Below are 22,490 nucleotides of genomic sequence, written 5' to 3'. Positions count from 1 at the left end.
ACATTAAGTTCTGTTATTGTTCTAGGCGAGTCTTTAATAGCTGGTTTCTATAACACTCGGCCTTGTACTAAATATAGTATGGTTACACGAACATTAAGATCTGTTGTTGTTCTAGGCGAGTCTTTGATAGCTGGTTTCTATAACACTCGGCCTTGTACTAAATATAGTATGGTTAAACAAACATTAAGTTCTGTTATTGTTCTAGGCGAGTCTTTAATAGCTGGTTTCTTTAACACTCGGCCTTGTACTAAATATAGCATGGTTACACAAACATTAAGTTCTGTTGTTGTTCTAGGCGAATCTTTAATAGCTGGTTTCTATAACACTCGGCCTTGTACTAAATATAGTATGGTTACACACAGCATTAAGTTCTGTTGTTGTTCCAGGCGAGTCTTTAATAGCTGGTTTCTATAACACTCAGTCTTATATTAAATAAAGGGTAACGGTGTCTGATTATTTGTCACAGTCATATGTGTCTTCTTGTTAAACAGTTGGTGTTTCGAACATTGTCAGCAAATCATGTTTGTCTGTTAACTGGCCTATTTATCCTGGTTCGTTTTCAAAACATTGCTGAAACGTTTCCTAAACCATACCCATTCACGTGATTAAAACATTTTCTGATACACTTCCGGAACATTTCGCAATTATTTTTTCACGTCCTTACATTATCGTGTGCGTGCTAGTCCGTAAGAAGCAAAAGCAGATATATGATTAGGTTTCGGATCCATTTTGACTTGCCAATATCCGCGGGCTAAATCAAGGGTAATAAACAATTGACAACCACTCTCCAGAGTTTTCTCTATTGGGGGCAAAGTATAGGCACCTCGTAAAGCGATGTCATTTAACTTCCTAACATCAATAAAGAACCTGCAGGATCCATCTCTCTTGGTTACTAAACAAACAGGAGCAGGCCAAGGGCTAGCTACTTCTTGAGTCACCAAGTAACTTAAAAGGACATAAAATATTCATTCTGTAACATTTCTACGCCGCTCACCCAGGATGAAGTGGCTTGACAATCCGAACACTCTTGGACTCAATTCAGTTCAAGAAATGTGTGCATGTATTTACGTGAAGAGTATCTACATGGCAAGTGCAGGAGTGTTATTGGGAATCATATACACTTATAGGTGATAAGGAGTGGTTTATAAGTGACTATACTACGGTTTTAACACAGGAATTCATGCAACCAGACCAGAACTGGGGTATAATTTCCTTTACTGTTCTGTCTGTTTAATGTCCATTCAAAATACAAATATTATAGTGTGTGACATGTTTAATGTGACAGTGCATGTATCATTTAACAAGGAAAGGATTTGATCAAAAGTTAAATGATAATAATAATGGGCCGTATGTGCAGTTGTTTGGATCCGTTGGTTGTGGGTTAAAACTCAAGATCAGGGACCGATTGTAATCCGTTGTCTGTTTGCAAGCACCAAACCCGACATGTATATTCATTTGCGTAGATCGCTGCTCATGATATCAATCACTGGATTGTCTGGTCCAGATTCAATTATTTACAGACCGCCGTCCTATAGCTAGAATAATGCTGAGTGCAGTGTTAAACAACAAACAAACAGGCACGATTCCAGCTGTGGGATAGAATGGGTTTATTCCAATTCTGATTTTTTTCCTTTTCCAGTTTATGCATTCTTACAATGACATTACGCTCTGGGTCAACATACATTCATCAGGTTCAGCTTCTCTTTTGGCCCATTGTTTGGCATGTGTTCGACAGCATCCATAATCGTTTTAAAGTTAACGCTATGCATTCATGGACTGGTCGTCTCGGAGTCAGTATACTGTGTCTCAGTGGGGTATTCATGTTAAACTGCAGAATGGTATCTCAGTGGGCTAGCACAAAACAATCGACAATAGTCCAGACTAGTACAACCATCCACACCACCCCTCCACCCTACCCACCCCTACACACACACACACACACACACACACACACACACACACACACACACACACACACACACACACACCATCCCCATACACGTGCGCTTACACACATACACACACACCCTCGGGACGTTCCCTCATGTGAGGGTTTACAGTCTCTAGTAATCCCTCGGAGACATGATTTCTCCTACACGTACAACACCTATGTGCGGGGTGCGGTGCTAAACAACAAAGAATCTTTAATATTCAAAGCTGGTTGGAATGTAAGGTGTTTGGAAAAAAAATCCACCACAATCTCATTGTAATCGGGTCATAAAATGGTCTTGTCACGTTCTAGCGACCACACAGCTCTCTGGCTTTTATTATCCAATTTCCGACATCGTCTGGCAAAGTCCGGCTGTCATCGTTGATCAGTTCTTTGTTTTCTTTGTTGGAGAATTAATTACCATTATATTTTCTTCCTGGGTGATTTAATGGCACACTCTTACCATTCATAGACTTGATGTATGTTTTTCTCATTCATGTTTGCTGCCTTATTCGTGTTTTGAAATTGTTTTTGTGACTATGATTTTGAAACATAAGGGGAAGATCCATGTACATGTAGTTACAGATGTTTCGAATGTATTTTTGATCGTTTTTGCCTCCTCAATAATTGTACATAGCTTGTTGTGAATCGTTAATCATACCGTTGGATAGCTAATGTTCAGCGCTTCATTTTGATACTATGTCTTCCGCTTGGATAAAGTCGTTAGTTTGCTAGTCGTGTTTAACAGTATACATACATCAAATGGACGGGACCAAGAGTTCATTTTATCCGTCAGTTCATTAAAGGCATGTTTGTTATAAACATTGCTTAATGGAGTCTTATACGGATTTAATAAGCTGGAATAATTGTACACTTTAGTTAATACAAGATGAAAAATGACCGTAAACGTTTTCTGTAAGACTGTACCTTTTCACCTTTCGAAATTATTCTTTTGAAAATCATGTGTTTTGTGTGTAATTTATGGCTGTGAAACATGTATAGGCCATCCCAAAGTTCCAACGTGTAGCACAAGTATCACTGACTATAGGGACAACAGAGGCGGTCCCCCACGTCCAACGTGTAGTACAAGTATAACTGACTGTAGTGACAACAGAGGCTGTCCCACGTCCAACGTGTAGTACAAGTATCACTGACTGCAGTGACAAAAGAGGCGGTCCCACGTCAGACGTGTAGCACAAGTATCACTGACTGTAGTGACAACAGAGGAGGTCCCCACGTCCAACGTGTAAATCAAGTATCACTGACTGTAGTGACAACAGAGGCGGTCCCTAGTCCAACGTGTAGTACAAGTATCACTGACTGTAGAGACAACAGAGGCGGTCCCACGTCCTACGTGCGGTTCAGGTATCACTGACTGTAGTGACAACAGAGGCGGTCCCACGTCCAACGTGTAGTACAAGTATCACTGACTCTAGTGACAACAGAGGCGGTCCCCTACGTCAGACGTGTAGCACAAGTATCACTGACTGTAGTGACAACAGAGGAGGTCCCACGTCCAACGTGTAGTACAAGTATCACTGACTGTAGTGACAACAGAGGAGGTCCCACGTCCAACGTGCAGTTCAAGTATCACTGACTGTAGTGACAAAAGAGGCGGTCCCACGTCCAACGTGTAGTACAAGTATCACTGACTGTAATGACAACAGAGGAGGTCCTCACGTCCAATGTGTAGATCAAGTATCATTATCTGTACTGACAACAGGGGCGGTCCCCCACGCCCAACGTGTAGCACAAGTATCACTGACTGTAGTGACAACAGAGGCGGTCCCCCACGTCCAACGTGTAGATCAAGTATCATTATCTGTACTGACAACAGGGGCGGTCCCCCACGTCCAACGTGTAGTACAAGTAGCACTGACTGTAGTGACAACAGAGGCGGTCCCCCACGTCCAACGTGTAGTACAAGTATAACTGACTGTAGTGACAACAGAGGCGGTCCCCCACGTCCAACGTGTAGTACAAGTATCACTGACTGTAGTGACAACAGAGGCGGTCCCCACGTCCAAATAGTACAAGTATCACTGACTTAATGACAGCAGAGGAGGTCCCCCACGTCCAATGTGTTGTACAAGTATCACTGACTTAATGACAACAGAGGCGCCAACCACGTCCAACGTGTAGCACAAGTATCCCTAACTGTAGTGACAACAGAGGAGGTCCCCACGTCCAACGTGTATTACAAGTATCACTGACTGTAGTGACAACAGAGGCGGTTCCTCACGTCCAACGTGTAGTACAAGCATCACTGACTGTAGTGACAACAGAGGCGGTCCCCAACGTCCAACGTGTAGTACAAGTATCACTGACTGTAGTGACAACAGGGGCGGTCCCCCACGTCCAACGTGAAGTACAAGTATAACTGAGTGTAGTCACACACAAAAACACACACACACACACACACACACACACACACACACACACACACACACACACACACACACACACACACACACACACACACACACACACATACACACACTTCCAAAATGAAGTGCAGAAACCACTGACAGTAGTGGTAACAGAAAACAATTCCAGAATTCAAATTGTAGAAAAATACTTTTACTGTTGGAGGTTGAAATGGATATGTCTAATTACAGTGTAGAAAAGTAGTCGATATGAAATGTATTATGTGGGCAAACAAACAAAATAAACATATTAAATATACACCAAGCACTGGTACACATCGTTAATATGCCTTTCTTCCTTTTTGTGAAACGAACACATCAGTTACCTTTGTTGGTCGGAAGATTAAGCATCACAAATAACGGGTTATAAATGTACACACACTGGAAGAAAGCTCTTGTCACCAACAAATATTGCTGCTATGAGATGAAGCGTTCGATAAGTAAGTGATGATATTGTGTAACAGCATGTGGGATATGTGGTAGCATTTGAATTTCGTAACGTTCTTTTATGGTGCTAATTATATAATTCGAAATAATATTATATCTTCGAAAGCTGGAGGGTGGCAACTGCCCTTGGTGGGGAAAAGGTAGCTCCTTGTTGGGGAAGTTACACACCGATTATACACCACCTTGTGGGGGTGGGTATGCTGCACTTTGTGGGGGTGGGTATACTCCACCTTGTGGGGGTGGGTATGCTGCACCTTGCGGGTATGTTCCCTTCTGAGGTTGAGCGTAGTTTGGAGCAGGTGGGTATGCCCCTGGAGTCGCTTGAGCTGGGTAGCCATACCCAGGAGTATATGATGTGTTTGTTGTTCCTGAAAAGGGAATAGCATCATTAAGCTTACGAATGGGTGAGTGGGCATGGTTTAACGCCGCTTTTAGCAATATTCCAGCAATAGCATGGCGGGGGACACCAGAAATGGGCTTCACACATTGTACCCATGTCGGGAATCGAACTCGGGTCTTCGGCGTGACAAGCGAACGCTTCAACCACTTGGCTACCCGACCGCCCCAGATGACGAGTGAAACAATAATCAACTCCATAAGGGTACAATGTCACGCATGATTGATGCCATCAGGGTACGAGAACACGTGATCATTGCATTCAGGGTACGAGGACACATGTGATCCATGTCAACACAGCACGGTGCCACATATTCAGCCAGTTCTCAGGAGGTCGCCCGTCTCCTCACCCACAGCACAACAGGACCCAGAATCACAATCTGTACTATGTGTTAATTATAAAGCAGGAAAAGTTATAACATACAACCATCATACCCGGACACACGTAGCTTGAAGTTAATACACTTACACTACATACACATTTTAATAATATGTTTAGTAATTTAAACAGCTGAAAATACATAGGTCTAAAATTGAGCGTTGTGTGTGACGCATTGTCGCGGTGACGCGGTTGTCATACCTGATACTACAGTCATTTGTTGTTGGTTTTGCACTACGTGACCGCTTTGTCCTTGTGATGACCTACAACAGATGACACAGCAGATGATGATTCCCACGATGAGACCGATGAACGCGATTACGCCAATGACGATGCCGACAATAACTCCTGTGGTCCACCTGTAGTGTGTGGTGTAGTAGCTTGTGCTGATGCTGAAACACAGTGATCACGGTCAGGATCAGAGATGCCATTGACAACAGGTATTGACTTCACCATGGACGCTATTTTATCAAACGTTGGATTTGTCATTGAAGTACGCCCAACTATGAATATAACCACATGGAGTGAAGGAATACCCGTATAACTGGATTTTTATTAACTCTCATTTGTTCACCTCAAATGTACATACGTGCATCTATCTTATATAATGTGTATGCAGGTTTTTGTGTTAATTCAGTTCTGTGTGATCTGCGATTCTGTGGTTCCTCCACGTTTCTCAAGTTTTGTACATTTTGTAAAGGTCACAGACCCATGCTTATTGTACTTACTTGTCAAAGAAAATTAATTTGCTCAACTGACTCAAGTTTTCTTGGATATACCTCTATGCCATGTAATATCTTCAACAAAGGATTTCACTTTTACTCGAATTCCTTCATAACATCACAAAATTAGTAGTAGTCATACATTATGGCTGAGCGAACTTCAGGTCCAATAAGTCAAGTATTCAGAATGCATATATCAGTAATATATCAGGAACGGTTGTTAAAACAGTTAGCACACATGCATCAAATATTTTGCAATCCCTGGGCATGGATGACCTTTTGAGGGAAAACCTTTCGGTTGATGTTAAACAGTTTTAAGTCCGTCCCACACGATGTGTATATGGGATAAATGTTTTAACTGCGTAAGAGTTTTTTTTCGAACAGATAAAACTTTAATGAGCAATACACAAACATCTTGGCAACAGCTTGACAACATCTCCGCATGTAAGTGCTCGTGAGAATGCACTTCTGGTCATGCCCTTCGTGTTGGTAAACATAATATTTCAAGTTCGTCGCCTACATTGAATAACAAAAGCAGTTGCGTGTCTACAGTGTGAGTACAACCCGCAGAGTGTTTTCAATACCCACGAGCTATTCAGCTAGCATCCTGCTCTGACTGCATTTATGTGTTATTAAAGACTCACCTCGAGCTACAACAGTACTTAAAGTACGTGACGCCACAACACGAGTTAAGGCAGGTCTTTGTCTTATAAGTCCCGTCGAATTGTTTCTCGGAGCATATTTGAAAGGCATGAGCTGCAAATGATCAAGAAAATCAAAACATTGAATTAAAGAGGTGTGTTCGTTGTTTGACTCATGTGGCAATGGTAGAACGAGTCCAGTTATTGATACCGATCTCGACATGGCAAGTCAAGTAGAAGCTGTTGCGCGGCTATTTATAAGCTTATTTACTTCAACGTGACACAACAAATATTGACTTTCTATTACAAAACGTAAAGTAATCCATCACACGCGTGTCATGAAAAGCAGGTACTTAGTCATGTCAATCTAGGAATATTAATATCACAAGTTCACAAAACGTGATTACTGACGTTGTAAGGGTAACCGTATTATTCAGGGCGTTGTCAGTCAGGTCTGCCTGACGAGGAGAGCAGATGGACAAACCGAGGGCTTTCTTAAAAAAGGTGTTACAGTTGTCATAGCTAAAATGCCTGGCATGTGTCCCTAGTATGGTAATATCCCTAAACCAACCCAATAAAATCAAACAAAAACGCATTGTAAGTTATTCACACAAACAATATCGATCAGTTATAATTATTAGGTCAGTGTGACACTGGCCAGGAAACATCTCCTGGACAGTAATAGGTAACTTTGGGGAATTTTTATCATAATTCTAATCCATTATAACTACAAATGCAGATTATGCAACAGCTGCTACTAAACTAATAATACTAGGTTCCAATTACATGGGTGTACATTAACAGTGTAATGGACCTATGGCCATTCTCTGATGGACGAGGGACCGTTCCCAAAAACAGCATTAGGTCAGGTAAATTTTAACCACAGAGATTAAACTAATTAAGTTTACGTTTGTCTGGAGTGATACTAGTTTCACAAAGCTACCTTACATCGATCTTACTTCGATTTTAACTAGCTATGCCAACCTTTCTGTTATGGTTGTTTTGTGGAAGAGGCTTTCAGACTTGGGCCCGTCTGCAGGGCAGTGTACACTTAGATGGAGAAAACCCGCTTGTCATTAAGTCAGTATGAACAATATCTTGTTAACTCATACTTACAAAACGTTGCCAAGGTAAGGATAACACATCCGATTTGGACACCATCCATAGTAGCAAATAGGACGATCACAGTTTGAAGACTGTTAGATGACAGTTTAGGAAGTATATTGACTATCCACGGGTTGGCCTGTATGTAGGCCACGGGCAGGCAATGAGGCATGACACGCTTGCACAACAGGTATAACAATGAAGGCCTGCCGAGGCAAGCAGCTGATCATATTTTGTACAGCTAAAATATATTCATAAAAACTGGATTCACGTTTACCTCAAATATTTTGAAGAAAACATATGATGTTTCCGACAGCTTCAGCTGTTTAAGTGAATCACCCTAAGTATCTTGAACACATAATGTTATGAGGTTTCCAACCTGCACACCTGATATGTAGGTGTATATGTATATGACGTAAATACTAAAATAACAGGCTACCATGGTGATATGAACATCGTAATAACTCAAAGCTTTTATAAACCGAATCCGATCTTGAGAATATGACACCTAAATCAGAAGTAGGTGAGGTGAGGTGAAATGGGGTTTAACGTCGCGTCCAAGATTATTGCACTTATATAGTAAGTGACGTGCATGCTCGCGTGCGTGCGTGTGTGTGTGTGTGTCTGCTTGTACAAGTCCGGACTGTTGCCGATTTATAGTGCTACCACATTGAGATACCATGCCGCAGTTTAACATGAATACCCCAATTAGACACAGTTCTCCGAGCCGACTTGTCCTTGTTTTAGCCCTTAATCCCGAGCGTCAGACAGGGTAACAACAAATACCATCTTTTAACGTCTTTTGGTATGCCGCGGCCGGGGATCGAACACCGAACACCTTCCACTCTCCCATCAGTAGTAAAGTTTGCTTTTATTCTTGAAATTGGGCTGCAACAAGCCAAATTAGACAAGGATAAAGATAACAAATACATTACACCAGTAATTTAAAATTGTAGGCGACATATCCTTCTGATCCCTCTGCACCTACTGCACAAATGCATGGCGTCACAAAAAGGGCGTAGCCATTTTGAATAGGCCCAAATGCAAATCGTCGGCCAACAGCAGTAGACATATCAGTCGGGTAATGGAGAGATCCTTAGTTTTTATGCAGTGAAGCAATTAGTTGTTCGAACCTTGAACAAATTCCACAGTTTTCTAAAACGAGCCAAGGATGTGGGACATAATCTCAATGTCGGTGTTTATTTTGTTGATGGTTCTGTACTGCTGGACGGTCGGAAATGAGTGTCAACCAAGCGAAGTGCCATATCAAAACGGCCCAGACTCGAGGCCCAAGGAGAGGCTTTCTGAACGACTACTGCATCGAGTTTATGTGCAGTGTGTTGAGAAGATCAGCAATCCCGAACAAAAGGCTTTCTGTTTGCTGCTCAGGACCAGTCACTTCAAACTCGAAACCGTCAATTCGCTGTGTCACGTGACTTCCATTGACTAGGAAAAACGTGCGGCTTTTGCTTTGAAACGGGTTATAAGTGATATATTTGCGAAATCCACGTGCAGCCTAACTACTTGCTCGTGGTGGCGTGGAAAGATTTATTCCCCGCTGAGACATTTATTGCCCTCCAGGGCGGGTGACATATTATTTTAACAAGATCACGTGGACCAATCAGATCTCATCATTTTGACATAAAGGTATGATAACAGTGCTTAAAGCTGCGTGTGACCATACTTTATTAGGTATAGAGCCAAGTGTTACGTACACCAGTAACATCACTTAATGCTGTGTTTGACCATACTTTAGTACGGTGCTGAGCTTTATTTCAACCAGATATTGAAGACTCACCTCGAGGAACTACAACAGTACTTTATGTACCTGCTGCCACAGTACGAGTCAGGGCAGGTCTTTGTCTCATAGATTGTTTCTCGGAGCATATTTCAAAGGCAAAAGCTGCAAATGATCAAGAAAATTAAAACAATAGATTAAACAGATGTGTATAGTGTATGACTCTTGTAGTCATGATAGTGTGAGACCTCTTGTTGCTACCGACATAGCAAATAGCTGTACACTGCTTTTAGTAATATTCTAGCAACAGCACGGCGGGGGACATCAGAATTTGGCTTCATGTAACCAGTGTGGGAATCGAACCCTTCGGCATGACGAGCGAATGCATTAACCACTCGGCTACCCCGTCGCCCCTTCTATTATGAAATAACCAATCACAAGTTGAACCCTAAAAAGTAGGTGCTTAGTCAAGTCAATCTATGAATGCTAACAGTTATGACAAGTTCACAAGACGTGTTTACTGATGCTAATTGAGTAACGCTATTCTTCAGAGCATTACCATTTGCAGTAGTCTGATGTCTGCCACTGACTGCCCGACGAAGGCAGCAGTTGAACAGAGTGAGATTTCCTTAAATAATAATGCCCTGGGTGATTGATGATCGTAAGCCTATGTTAAAGTATGGGAGTTACGATCACCTTAGCGATAAGATCGCTTTGCACTCTGAAAAGTAGTGTAACCTTTATTATATAACAAAAGGATGATATCAGTCACTGGACTGTTTGATCCAGGCTCTATTATTTACAGATGACGTCATACGGCTGGAATATTGCCTAGTGTAGCGTTAAACAACACAACAAACAAACAATAATACCAAAGAAAATATTTAGTAAGTTGTTCATTCACACGCAAATCACGAACGACTAAGGTCAGTGTGACACTGACTTTAGAAACACCTCATCAGCATAACGCGTAAGCTACGTGCAGACCTGACACACTTGCAAAACAGGTATAACAATAAATGCCTGCAGACGCGGATCTAGGATTATACTCAGATTGTGAGGCTAATAACCGGCAATTGATCATTCAAACCAATCAGAACAATAATTACATATTTTGCATTGTTAAAACAATTATTATTTTTAATATACTTATTTTATCTGTAAACATATAACGGACATGTGAGTAGATATGGGAACTTCCCCTTCAGCAAAGACGGCATATTGTGTCGCCAAGATCTATAGTGACACATTTACATGTACCTCCATATCTCCCAATATACCCATTGCCATTCATTTTGGAAAACCATGTGAACAACATCTGCAAAAATGTATACCATGTGATAAGGAATATGAGACCAACATATGGTATGGAGGCAAAGACTTTGTCAGCTTGGTGGCTTTGTCCAGGCATTTGTCAAAATCGTTTTGTCTCCTGCCTGGTCTTCAGCTAAAGCATCTGGACAAGCTAAAGCATGTGCAAAATTCAACTGCTATGCTTATCATAGGTTGTCGACCAATCATCAAAGATCTACATGGGCTACCAGTGAGACAGAGAATTATGTTCAAGATGCTGGTATGTGTCCACAAATCACTCAATGGTCTGATTGCAGTGTACCTACCAACCTGAACGGGCATGACGATCTGCATTCCAACAACCGATAGTGGTACCACCAGCCCAGAAACAACAGGAAACAGAACCTTTAGCAGAGCTGGCACTGCTCGATAGGAAGAGCTTCCAGTAGATGTCATGAGATCCAAGGTGGTCACCAGCTTCCGGTCAACCCTCAAGACCATCCTCTTGAAAAGAGCATATGACTGAGCGCTCTTGAGCAGGAACCACCTGGATAAGATGCACTGTATAACTCTATACTTTATAATTATTTCTGTTTATTAACCTAGACATCCATATGTATAAGATTTCTGTGCATCCATTTTATGCATTCGTTACCCTGTTTTCTTTAACGTTTCTGTCGTAAATAGAAGCAACAAAACCCTATCAATATTCATAAGAAATCTTCCCTAATAGCAGATTTGATTTCTAGATTCCGATTATATCATGAGCATGCATTTTTGAATCTCTATAGAAAAAGGCGTGAGGCTATCCTGACCTATCGGCGGCAGCTGTCGTAAACACATGCAAATATAAAACGTCAACGCCAGAGAATAACCAGCCTCGATTTTCCGACGAAACAGATAAAAACGCGAAATAGCTGTGCAAATTGCATGAATAGATGACTGAAAATCAGTGATGGCACACGGTGTGTTCCCGAAAAGAGTAAGCATGTCCTGTCCTACCGATAGCATCCGCCACTCACACAAATTGCATAAAATTGCTACTTGAACAGGTGATGTAATGTGGCTTGTGGCTTCCAACATTATAAACCTTCTGCTACTTTTGCCTATCGTATTGTTGGTATCTTGCTATCTCATAGTAACCGTGTGAGAGATCTTCACGGGTCATTTGTTGCAATGACTCATACATCACTGAACATTATGACTCACTAATCTATTATTTTTTGTTTTAACACATTGCATACAGTGTTCGTTTGTATAACGTTCCGTTTTTCATTTTCATTCAAACAATACCTTTACTGTAAAAGCGTTATTGCCGTTAAGAGTGCAAATATTCGTGAAATTAAATTTTGGGTGGATTTGTCCATATTTATTTATATATACTCAACAACAAAAGTTCAAGTGACACCAATATTTAAAGTAAAGTAAGTAAAGTTTGGTTTTCAATATTGTAGTACATGTATTGAATCAAGTCACAAAAACGCAACTGCTACAGAAAAGCATGCATTCCACGAAAAAATTGACTTTTACGCAAACTCCATGCATTTCACTACCCAAGAATGGGTATAAAAACATGTCCGTTAACGGGATTCCATATGCATTATTTAGCATCTTGCTGACAACAACCACTCAGAAAAACAGCAAAATTACGCAATTATTCAACATTTCGAAATGCCACACCTGTCCGAAAATGAGCGACTGCAAGCCATTGGTATGCTTGAAGCAGGATCGAGCCAGTATGATGTTGCAAGACAATTTAACGTCCACAGAAACACCATTTGGTGTTTATGGCAACGTTGGCAACAGACGAATGCAGTCAAAAACCATCCTCGGAGTGGCAGGCAATGCGAAACCAATAATCGACAAGACAACTGGATTCGAACAACACACCTGCGAAATCGATTCCAGCAAGCAACAGTGACTGCAAGAAGCATCCCTGGCCTTGACGAATATCTTCACAAACCGTACGTCGTCGCCTCAGATGTGCAGGGATTGTCGCCAGAAGACCTGCCAGACGTCCCATTTTGACAGGAAACCACCGTCAACCACGTCTACAGTGGTGCAGACAGCGTCTACGCTGGGCGGCCATCCAGTGGGGACAAGTTCTATTCACTGACGAGTCTCGTTTTCACCTCAGCCACAGCGATAGACGGATTCGAGTGTACCGGCGTCGAGGTGAACGTTACGTCAACCATTGTGTCATGGAAGAAGATTATCTTCAACAAAACAACGTGAATGTCATCCCCTGGCCGGCTCGCTGATCTCTCACCAATCGAGCACATGTGGGGTGAGATGGATCGGCGCCTTCAACGTCAACCACGTATTCCACAGACACTCCAGGAACTTCAAAACATGCTCCAGCAGATATGGACAGATATCCAACAGGACTTTGTGCGACGCCTGGTCCATTCCATGAGACGAAGATATGTTGCTTGCATCGCAACCAGAGGTGGACACACACGCTATTGATTTGTAAATTGACATTTTGGCATGTTTTTATGAAATCACGCATTTTCTGAAGTCAGTGTGGCAAATTAAACCATTTGAACACTTACAGAAGTCTATTATCTGTTGCAAACCGAAATTGTTTCAGATTTGGTAAAAAACATAACTTTGCATCACAGGAACTTTTGTTGTTCAGTATATGCATACGGTGTATGAAGAGACACCAGAGTATGTTTTGAGTATGGGAATTATTTCATATATGTAAACATATCGTCAGTTATCATTAGGAGACATACCTTTAATGTAGGGGTTTCGTATGTTGACTCCTTGGCTATAAGTTTCAAAGCGTAAAATCAGTAATAAATAAGATTAGTGTTTGAAATTGACTGTTCTCGTTCCTCGGTGTAAGCCACACTGTTTCTGAGTTTTTAATTGTTTTAGTGACACCTGTTATCTGTAAATGTATTTTCACCTGAAACACCTTGATAAATGAGGGTGAAACTCCTACTCTTGGTCTTGGAACGGCACTTTGAACAATAGTTCCAAGTTCAGATTGTATTGAGATTTCGAAACTTATCACAGCCTGAAAAATATCTCTTTGTAATCTCAAAGAAAACAAAACATCATAATATGATTAAAAGACTTAATAGTCAGATTGTTAAAACTGAAGGTAAATGAAGGTAGATCGTCAAGACAAGCGTTATTATCATGTACATGTACATGTCCTGTATGTAAACTTTGAGTAGAGGATGAATATCATTTTGTCTTATATAATATCTAATTATTATGGTGACCTCAGAAAATATTACCGAAAATGTATTTTCAATATCCAACCCTGAAGGCTATTATCTTGAAATTGTGAAATATTGCTAAAAATGTAATTTCTTGCCACAAAGAGAAGAAAACAGAAATGAAATTATACACGCAGGTTTACCATGATGTGTTAAAATTGTATGTATATATTTAGGTAAATATCATATAATTGGGACAGTGGCCTCTACACGAAATAACGACTTGACCTGTTACTTATAAAGACGTCGAAATTATTTTAAAATTCGAATCTGATTTATATATTAATTGTGTATTTACTTTTGTTTTGTGATATTTCGAATGATGACCTTGAAACAATAACAGCCTTTATGCGGTTTTGACACTATACACACCTCTGGCCGAAGCTGAAGTCTTGCACGGATGTTCTTTGTTATTTATCGTATTTCTTTGTTTAACACCACACTCTATAGCTATATGACATCGGTCTGTAACAAGCGTTAGACAAACGTAAAGTTTGTTACACATGAAAGCAATGAAGGACAAACATATTCAGGAGTGCACCGGTGGCTGAGAACAAACATTTCCCTTTGCAAACCTTTGAAATTACTAAGTATAACAACATTAAAGTATTATTGCAAACACCTGGTATTCCCACAATTTGATAATGATTGATAAATATAAGCGACAAAAACCTTTCCATAATCATAAGAAAACTGCTAAAAGCAGAGTCCTTTGTACGATTCCAACTATATAATACGTAAGCATGTCTTTATGAATCGTTTTGTGATTCCAGGTCTTACACATGCTTATGACAAAGTTGGGATCTGAGTGTGGTTTTTAACAGAGATTTCCTATAATTATGGAAAGGGTTCTTAGCTTTTATTGGTTTATGAAGCACTTCATAACACCGTCTCTGCAGTTCCACACGTCCTAGTCGCAGATTTAAGGAAATGTTGAAGTTTTGACCTAAAGACACTAATTATCTTGAATTTTTTTTGAATGTCTGAAACCAAACAGGAGAAAATGTTCGTATGATACATTTGCATACATTGATATCCATATACATGTAACTTTCTTTTATTTGGTCTTTTGGTTGAAACGCAAGAACTGTAGGTCTCTCAGGATAACAATGAGTGGGAAGAACATAATAAACCTCAGATCTGAACTGATTTTGAGTAAACTTTCTGATCTGAAAGCCATGGTCCGAAAGTCCGAAGACCATGTATCGGTCTCGAGTGTGAGTCATGTCTCTGCCCGACATGTTTGTTTATTTGTTTGTTTGTTGTTTAACGCCGCACTATATGCAAGCTATATGACGGCGATCTGTAAATAATCGAGTCTGGACCAGACAATCCAGTCAATAATATCATGACCATCGATCCACGCAATTGGAATTGATGACATGCATCAACAATGTCAGCGAGCTTGACCACCCGATCCTGTTTGTCGCCTCTTACGACAAGTATATTCGCCTTTTACGGCAAGCATGGGTTGCTGAAGACTTATTCTAACCCGGATCTTCACGGGTCTCTGTCCGACGTGAGATATACTAGGTCTCCAATTGTTACATCTGCAGGGTCTGAACGGAGATGCCTATATGCCTTGTACTTCCTGCTTGAAGGATGATTAAGTTGTCTGGAAAGCTGCGCCAGTAATCTGGTCACGTTGAGTGATCACCTCCCGCGATGACAGCCCGCCCTTTCTAATGCTTGTATTCAGGTTGGCTGTAGCTGAGGTTAGAGTAACTGGAGAAAAAGGACCGCCTTCTGGGCTCAAGTGGTGATATTCGACACCCAGTTCCTCAATAGCCCATTCAGCGACAGGGTTCTTGTTTACGCTTTTAGGGGATACCAAGTCTAGGTGAATACCATGCTGTGAAAATTCTGGTCTTTGGCCAGTGAAACGAATCCAGGGCCAGGATCCACACTGATTGTGCAACCATCTGGGCCAAGGTGCTTAAAATCAGCAGTAAGCATGAGAATGACATTGCGTAACTGATCTTGTCGTTCGATATGTACAAAACAGGTTTGGCTGAAGTATGAAACAACTTCCCTCAACACAAACACTAATTGTCCATAACGCTTCATGATATCAGCTGCAATGTGGGAGCCAACAGTGTCCGGGGAACAAGTTGTTGACTGTGGATACAATTGTGATGGGATCGATTTCAAAGATTCACAATGGTGATCAGTGATTGCCTTGTCAATGTCAAGTGCATAGATATGCCTGTTAAACAGTTGTTTCAGTTGGCAGCATGATGGATAGTTGAAGCGAATGTGCAGGGCATTGATGAAATCATTGATGACAGTCCTTGGTACGAGGGCCATTCAATATATAACCAGCCTAAGCTATTTATCAGATCTTAACGGTTGAATGTTTGTCACGTGTTGTGCACCAATGTATGTCACGTGCATAGACAAAGTTTCACTGAGGAAATTGTATTTGAAGTCACACACGTGATCTATTAAGATGGCAAGGGTAGATTCTGCCACATTTTCGTCAAAGGTTGAATACAGGGCTGTTATTAGGTACCTATACTTAAAAGGGAAACCGGGAAAGGAGATACATGATGAATTGTCAGATGTTTATGGTGACAGTGCACCTTTGTATGCACAGGTCAAATTCTGGGTTGCAGAATTTAAGAGGGGTCGGGTGAACCTGGAAGATGAGCCACGCCCTGGCAGGCCTGTAGAGGTCACCAATGACCAAACCAGTGAAGCTGTGAGACAACTGGTTGTCAAAGACAGGCGAATGAAGGTGTCAGAAATGGCCAAGACCTTGGACATTTCAGAGGGAAGTGTCCATACCATTTTGCATGATCGTCTGGGTATGAGGAAGCTGTCTGCCCGATGGGTCCCGAAATGTCTGAGTGATGATCAGAAGGCTGTACGTGCGTCAATGTGTCAGGCACTTTTGACGCAATGCAGTCGAGATGCAGACAACTTTATGGAGAGAATTGTTACTGGTGATGAAACCTGGGTACACCACTATTACCCAGAAACCAAAGAGCAGAGTAAGCAGTGGACTGGCTTTGCTTCACCCCATCCCAAAAAGTTTAAGACTGGCAAAGTCATGGCAACCATCTTTTGGGGTACCAAAGGGGTCTTGCTCATTGACTACTTGCCACGTGGCCAGACTATTACTGGAGAGTACTACTCCGATCTCCTGGACCGTTTGCGGACTGCTATTCTTGCCAAACGTCGTGGAAAGATCACAAAAGGTGTGCTGCTCCAACATGATAATGCCAGAGTGCACACCTGTCGACTTGCGGTTGCTGCAGTGAAGCGGAACGGGTTCAAAGTATTGCCTCATCCACCTTACTCACCAGACCTGGCACCAAGCGACTACTTTCTCTTCCCACACTTGAAGAAAGAATTGCATGGACGTCATTTCCGGTCCGATGATGAACTCACGACAGCAGTGGAGGGGTGGTTACACGAACAACCCCATGGTTTCTATCACAACGGGCTTTTAGCTCTCACACTTTGCTGGACAAAGTGCATAGACCTCAATGGTGATTATGTGGAAAAAGAAGAAGTGAGTAGTGGTAGCAAATAGGTTAGACTGGTTATAAATTGAATGACCCTCGTATTATAATGCGATCATGGTTTTGTTGATATGGTTTTTCATCTGGCACAATCAAAAGGTTATCACTGGCAATGGAAGCTACCCTCAAGTAGCGTTTGACATCCGGGATGTTTGTAATTTTCTTTGACGGTCTGGTTCCTTGTGACAGCTGTGTTCTGTTGAGGTCTGGGTATTCCTGTTGAGTGCTCTGCCATACTGCTGACCGCACGTTACTAGAACTGTCCAGTCTAGGTTCCAGAGCCTAATTTAAGTCAGAAGGGGTATTATGTGGAAGATTGGAATATACTCCACAGGGAGTATGATTGTCTCTCTGGATGTTGCTCTCTGTACGAAGGCCTGAGTACGTTGCACCGAAGCACTTGTGTCCGATTGCTGGCCGTAGTAGACGACTTTGGATCCTCCAATGACGATTTGGTTCTTGGCTGGTCTAGCCTCGATGTCGTTAAGCTTGAGGAATGGGTTTCCTGCAAGAACATCTACATCCAGCTGTTTCACAACAAGGGTGTCCAGTTGGAACTTGAAGTCTCCATGACCGAGAGGACACTGAACCTCGTCTACCACTTCTAATGGGGTGACACTATCGGCCTGATGGGCTCGTTGAGATGCCTTCGTGATCGGGAGGTTGATGGCGGATATTCATGGTAGCGCCAGTTTCCACAGTAAGACGAATAGGATGCCTTCCATAGAATGCATTCAGGTACGGTGAAGGTTTAACATTGACACGCTTGATACTAAGGTGGTCGAGGAGGAAGTTTAATCATGAGTCTCTTCCTCACCACTACGCTATGAATTCTCCTCTTCCTCCTCGGGGAGGAGACGGGAACTGCCATACAATACACCTCTGTCAGAGAGTATGTGTTATAAGAAGGACGCCCCTGTCCTGCAGAGGATGCATTGTGGCATCTTACTCGAGGATGCAGGCTTTCCTCCACGAGATTGGGTATTTTGCCTTGGGTAGCAACTTGGGGTGTACGCTCGTAAAGCCTTGGTGTCCTCAATACTGCGAATAATTCATCCAGCAATGATGATAAACCTTAAGGGAAGCCAAAGTTTGGTTGCGGAGTTGAGCTCCATATCTCTCTTTCACAATGGAAGGGATCCACAAAGCCACTGTCATATTTTCCATGGTAGGTGTGAGATCTTCATCAACAGTTATTGCCTGACCATGGTGTCTGATACTGCAGTTAGTTGTCAGGAGGTTATCCTCGAAAAATGCCATGATTCTCTGATACAGGGCCTCAGGAGGCTCATCCATTTATAACTTAATACCAGCAATGTCCAAGAAATAGGAACCAGTAGACTGGAAGCCATAATGTTGCCTTACTTTCTGCTAAATAACCTGAACGGATGTTGAGTTTTTGATTACAGAATTTTTGTTGTTTTGTTTTTTCGCTTCGTTAACTGCCACTGCTTTAGTGCACGTTGCTTGGCCATAATGCTAACACAACGCGAGTTCCTTCACTAGCAGGTACTGTAACGAACTTACGTGCACTACGATACAACGGTCGACTGACAGTTCGTTTGATGTATGAATTGCTCACTGATTGAAATAATTTGAGGGTGTACGGTTGAAAAGTCACTCCTGTGTGACGGAATGATATTCCGACGCGGATTCAAAGCCGCTGCCACCACGCCAAGGATTAGTCAACACCGCAGTCTCATCTCAATGCAGTTTATTCTGCAACCATAGCATCAACAGAAAAACCGGAAGGCCCGGTTTAAATAAACAAAAATATACAAAAGCGAACGCGGACGAATGTAGTGACGCTATAGGATGTCTTTCTGTGAAAGAGAGGTTGGTATCAGGATATATCTTGTAAGGATTGTGACCATCCTGGTACTGACTTGTTCAAGTCCATTATACATCTTGCATATATCTACTCCTCTGGAAGAGGAGTGGCTCAGGACCCAAATCGCTACCATCAGGACCCTCACACAGAGCATACCCAGGCGAGTTAGGGAGTTGTCTGGGGACAGGGGGGTTACAATCGTTATAAGCAATGACTCATTGATGCTACAAAGCTGTTTCCAATACCAATTACAAATGATATTTCATTCAATCCATGTGATCAAATGCAAAATTGTGATATTTTGGTTTTAGAATGCCCACACATCCACGTTTAGGTTAAGATATGATGTCCGAGATTGTCTGTGGCCAAGGACTTTTATCACTTGATACATCTGAGGTAAACGTGCACTATTATAAAATTTGACCTAATTATTAGGATGTGAAACACGCTATTTGTCTGATGCTGAGTATATCAAGAAGGGAAGACGAAGACTATTGAATACGTCTATAATATCACGAAACAGAATTTAGTCGAAAGAAAAGGTAATAGTGTGTGGAACAATGTCACAATTTGGAAATATATATTTTTTGCCAAATAGCTAAAATAGCTACATTAAATGAGAACCAAATAAGTCAAATAGAAAGATGATGTGTTTATCATTCGCGAAAACACATGCAAAGCACATAAACGTAGCGTTTGGGGATCAATTTTACAGCTTCATCCAAACGCAACCGTGCAACACAGGATCCTGCATTTAGGCATGCAGGCCTCCCTGCTGAATGGTTATAAATATCCACATCAACGGCTGTTCGTAACGTCCTTATAACGGTAGTAGAGTCGGTGACAGAATGCCAAGACTGAATGCAGCTCAACGGAACAACGCCATTGGGAGATTACAAGCTGGAGCAACTCAGCAAGAAGTGGCCACGCACTTTGGCGTATCCAGACAGACAATCTCCGCACTGTGGACCCGATACAACAACACCAACAGAGTTGACGACAGACCAAGGTCAGGAAGACCAAGGGTGACAACCCAAGCACAAGATCGATACATCCGGCTGCGACACCTCCGAGACCGCACTACCACAGCCACGTCTACAACCACACAGATCCCTGGGATACACAGAGGATCAAATCAAACGGTACGCAACAGACTGAAGGAGGCTGACCCCACGTCATCTGGCGGACCGTCTGCTTTGGTGCCAACAGAGGATTAGATGGGCACGTGCAAGGTGGAGAAATGTATTGTTTATTGACGAGTCCCGTTTCCTACTCACACGTGCTGGTGGGCGCGTACGTGTCTACAGACGTCGGGGTGAACGTTACGCCCCCAACTGTGTGCAGCAGGTTGTCCCATTTGGCGGCGGGAGTGTCATGGTATGGGCCGGAATTCATCACGGTGGTAGGACGCCTCTCGTGCATGTGGCAGGTACATTGACAGGTGTGCGTTACAATGACTTGATCCTACAGCGTTACGTTCTTCCTCACGTCAACGTTCAACGCTTGACCACATTTTGCACGTGTTTGTCAGGACTTCTTACAGCACAACAACATCCAGACATTACCTTGGCCAGCCGGTCACCAGATTTGTCCCCGATTGAGCATCTGTAGGACGAGTTGGATCGACGCGTTCGCAGAAGGAATCCACCGCCCCAAACACTTCCGGCGCTTCTTGATGCACTTCAGCATGAATGGCAGCACATCCAACAGCGTGTTATTGACAACTTGATTGCATCTATGGGTCGTCGGTGTCAAGCGGTGATTGATGCACCATTTTCTGTACCCCTGTGACAGACTATAGACCCCTAACTGTATCGTGTACGTGTGTCTATCTAGGTGACACGATTAATGTTTTGAACATTGTGTACATTGATCTTCAAACAGTGTTTCAATTATGGTTTCTGTGTCCTATTTTGAAACAATGGCCTTATATTACATTTTGAAAGTCAATGTCAAGTTTCTTTTTTTGAAGAGTATATATATATATATATATATATATATATATATATATATATATATATATATATATATATATATATATATCAGTGATTCAACTATTTCCTGTTTGGAGACATAAATAGTGTTATTGATTATGGCAATTCCAAGTGCAGAGATCTTAAGACATGCAACAGTATGCAAGTGCACCCAGACACAGATATGTCGGATCATTGCTCTCTGTTTGTGAATGTATCATTCCCTGGTTTACAACAGACCAAAGTCATGTCTCAGGCAAGTAAGAAGGATGATCCCATATTCAAACATATCTGGAAGAAAGACTCTAAATACCGTTATTCCCTTAAATAATGTTCAAGACAAACTTCCTTTCCGGCCAATTCATCATGACTCAACATGAGAGCTCACAAAGCTGTGTTGATGATGAAACAGCTTGTCCCACTAATACACTCATAAATGCTGCTAAAGGAGCATTAAAACCTGAGCCTTAAAGACGCCGACCGAAGTGAAAAATAAATGGTTCAACACGAACTGCATGGAAAATCATTCTCCCTGACCACGATCGTGAGAGCTTATCAGCAACTTCTTTCGCCCACACTGCAAACACGAAAACGTCGTTTTTTTCCGTATATGGTCATTGGACGGAAAAACGACTAAAAATTCATTAAAATTGATTAATTGGTCAGCGTCTAGAAAGTGTCCAGAAAAGGGTCGAGTTTTTCAAGCGTAAAATGGACGGAAAAACGATGCTTTTTGCTCCGCCTTGTACAACTGTTAACGGCCAATCAGATGGCGCTGGTCCCCCGACGCACGTGATATCCAAGGCTTCCTTTCGGAAGCTTAAGGTTTCGTATTTCTGGCATGCCT

At 42.0% G+C, this 22,490-nt stretch overlaps 2 protein-coding genes across 3 annotated transcripts; one reads left to right on the top strand and one right to left on the bottom strand.

Annotated features, from left to right (window-relative positions):
- Window positions 1–4,494: 4,494 nt before the first annotated feature.
- LOC124114840 (cysteine and tyrosine-rich protein 1-like) lies at window positions 4,495–8,196 on the bottom strand. Of its 2 annotated transcripts, none has more exons than XM_046475628.2 (4): window positions 8,058–8,196; window positions 6,945–7,056; window positions 5,780–5,970; window positions 4,495–5,171 (listed from the first exon to the last, which is right to left on the bottom strand). In XM_046475628.2, exons 1-4 carry the CDS (start codon window positions 8,104–8,106, stop codon window positions 4,975–4,977), a joined length of 549 nt encoding a protein of 182 aa, XP_046331584.2. In that variant the 5' UTR covers window positions 8,107–8,196; the 3' UTR covers window positions 4,495–4,974. The 2 variants fall into 2 exon arrangements, with proteins under 2 accessions (XP_046331584.2, XP_046331581.2); XM_046475625.2 differs by having other exon boundaries at window positions 5,780–5,841.
- An 8,565-nt stretch (window positions 8,197–16,761) lies between these two features.
- LOC125376098 (histone-lysine N-methyltransferase SETMAR-like) lies at window positions 16,762–17,850 on the top strand. The gene has a single exon (XM_048387710.1). It carries the CDS (start codon window positions 16,762–16,764, stop codon window positions 17,848–17,850), a length of 1,089 nt encoding a protein of 362 aa, XP_048243667.1.
- The last annotated feature ends 4,640 nt before the right edge of the window (window positions 17,851–22,490 follow it).

This window comes from Haliotis rufescens, unplaced genomic scaffold, assembly GCF_023055435.1.
Source record: "Haliotis rufescens isolate VD_foot unplaced genomic scaffold, xgHalRufe1.0.p SCAF_7, whole genome shotgun sequence".
Classification (NCBI taxonomy): domain Eukaryota; kingdom Metazoa; phylum Mollusca; class Gastropoda; order Lepetellida; family Haliotidae; genus Haliotis; species Haliotis rufescens.
Note: the sequence above shows the minus strand (reverse complement) of the source record. Positions and strands in the feature narration are given on the sequence as shown.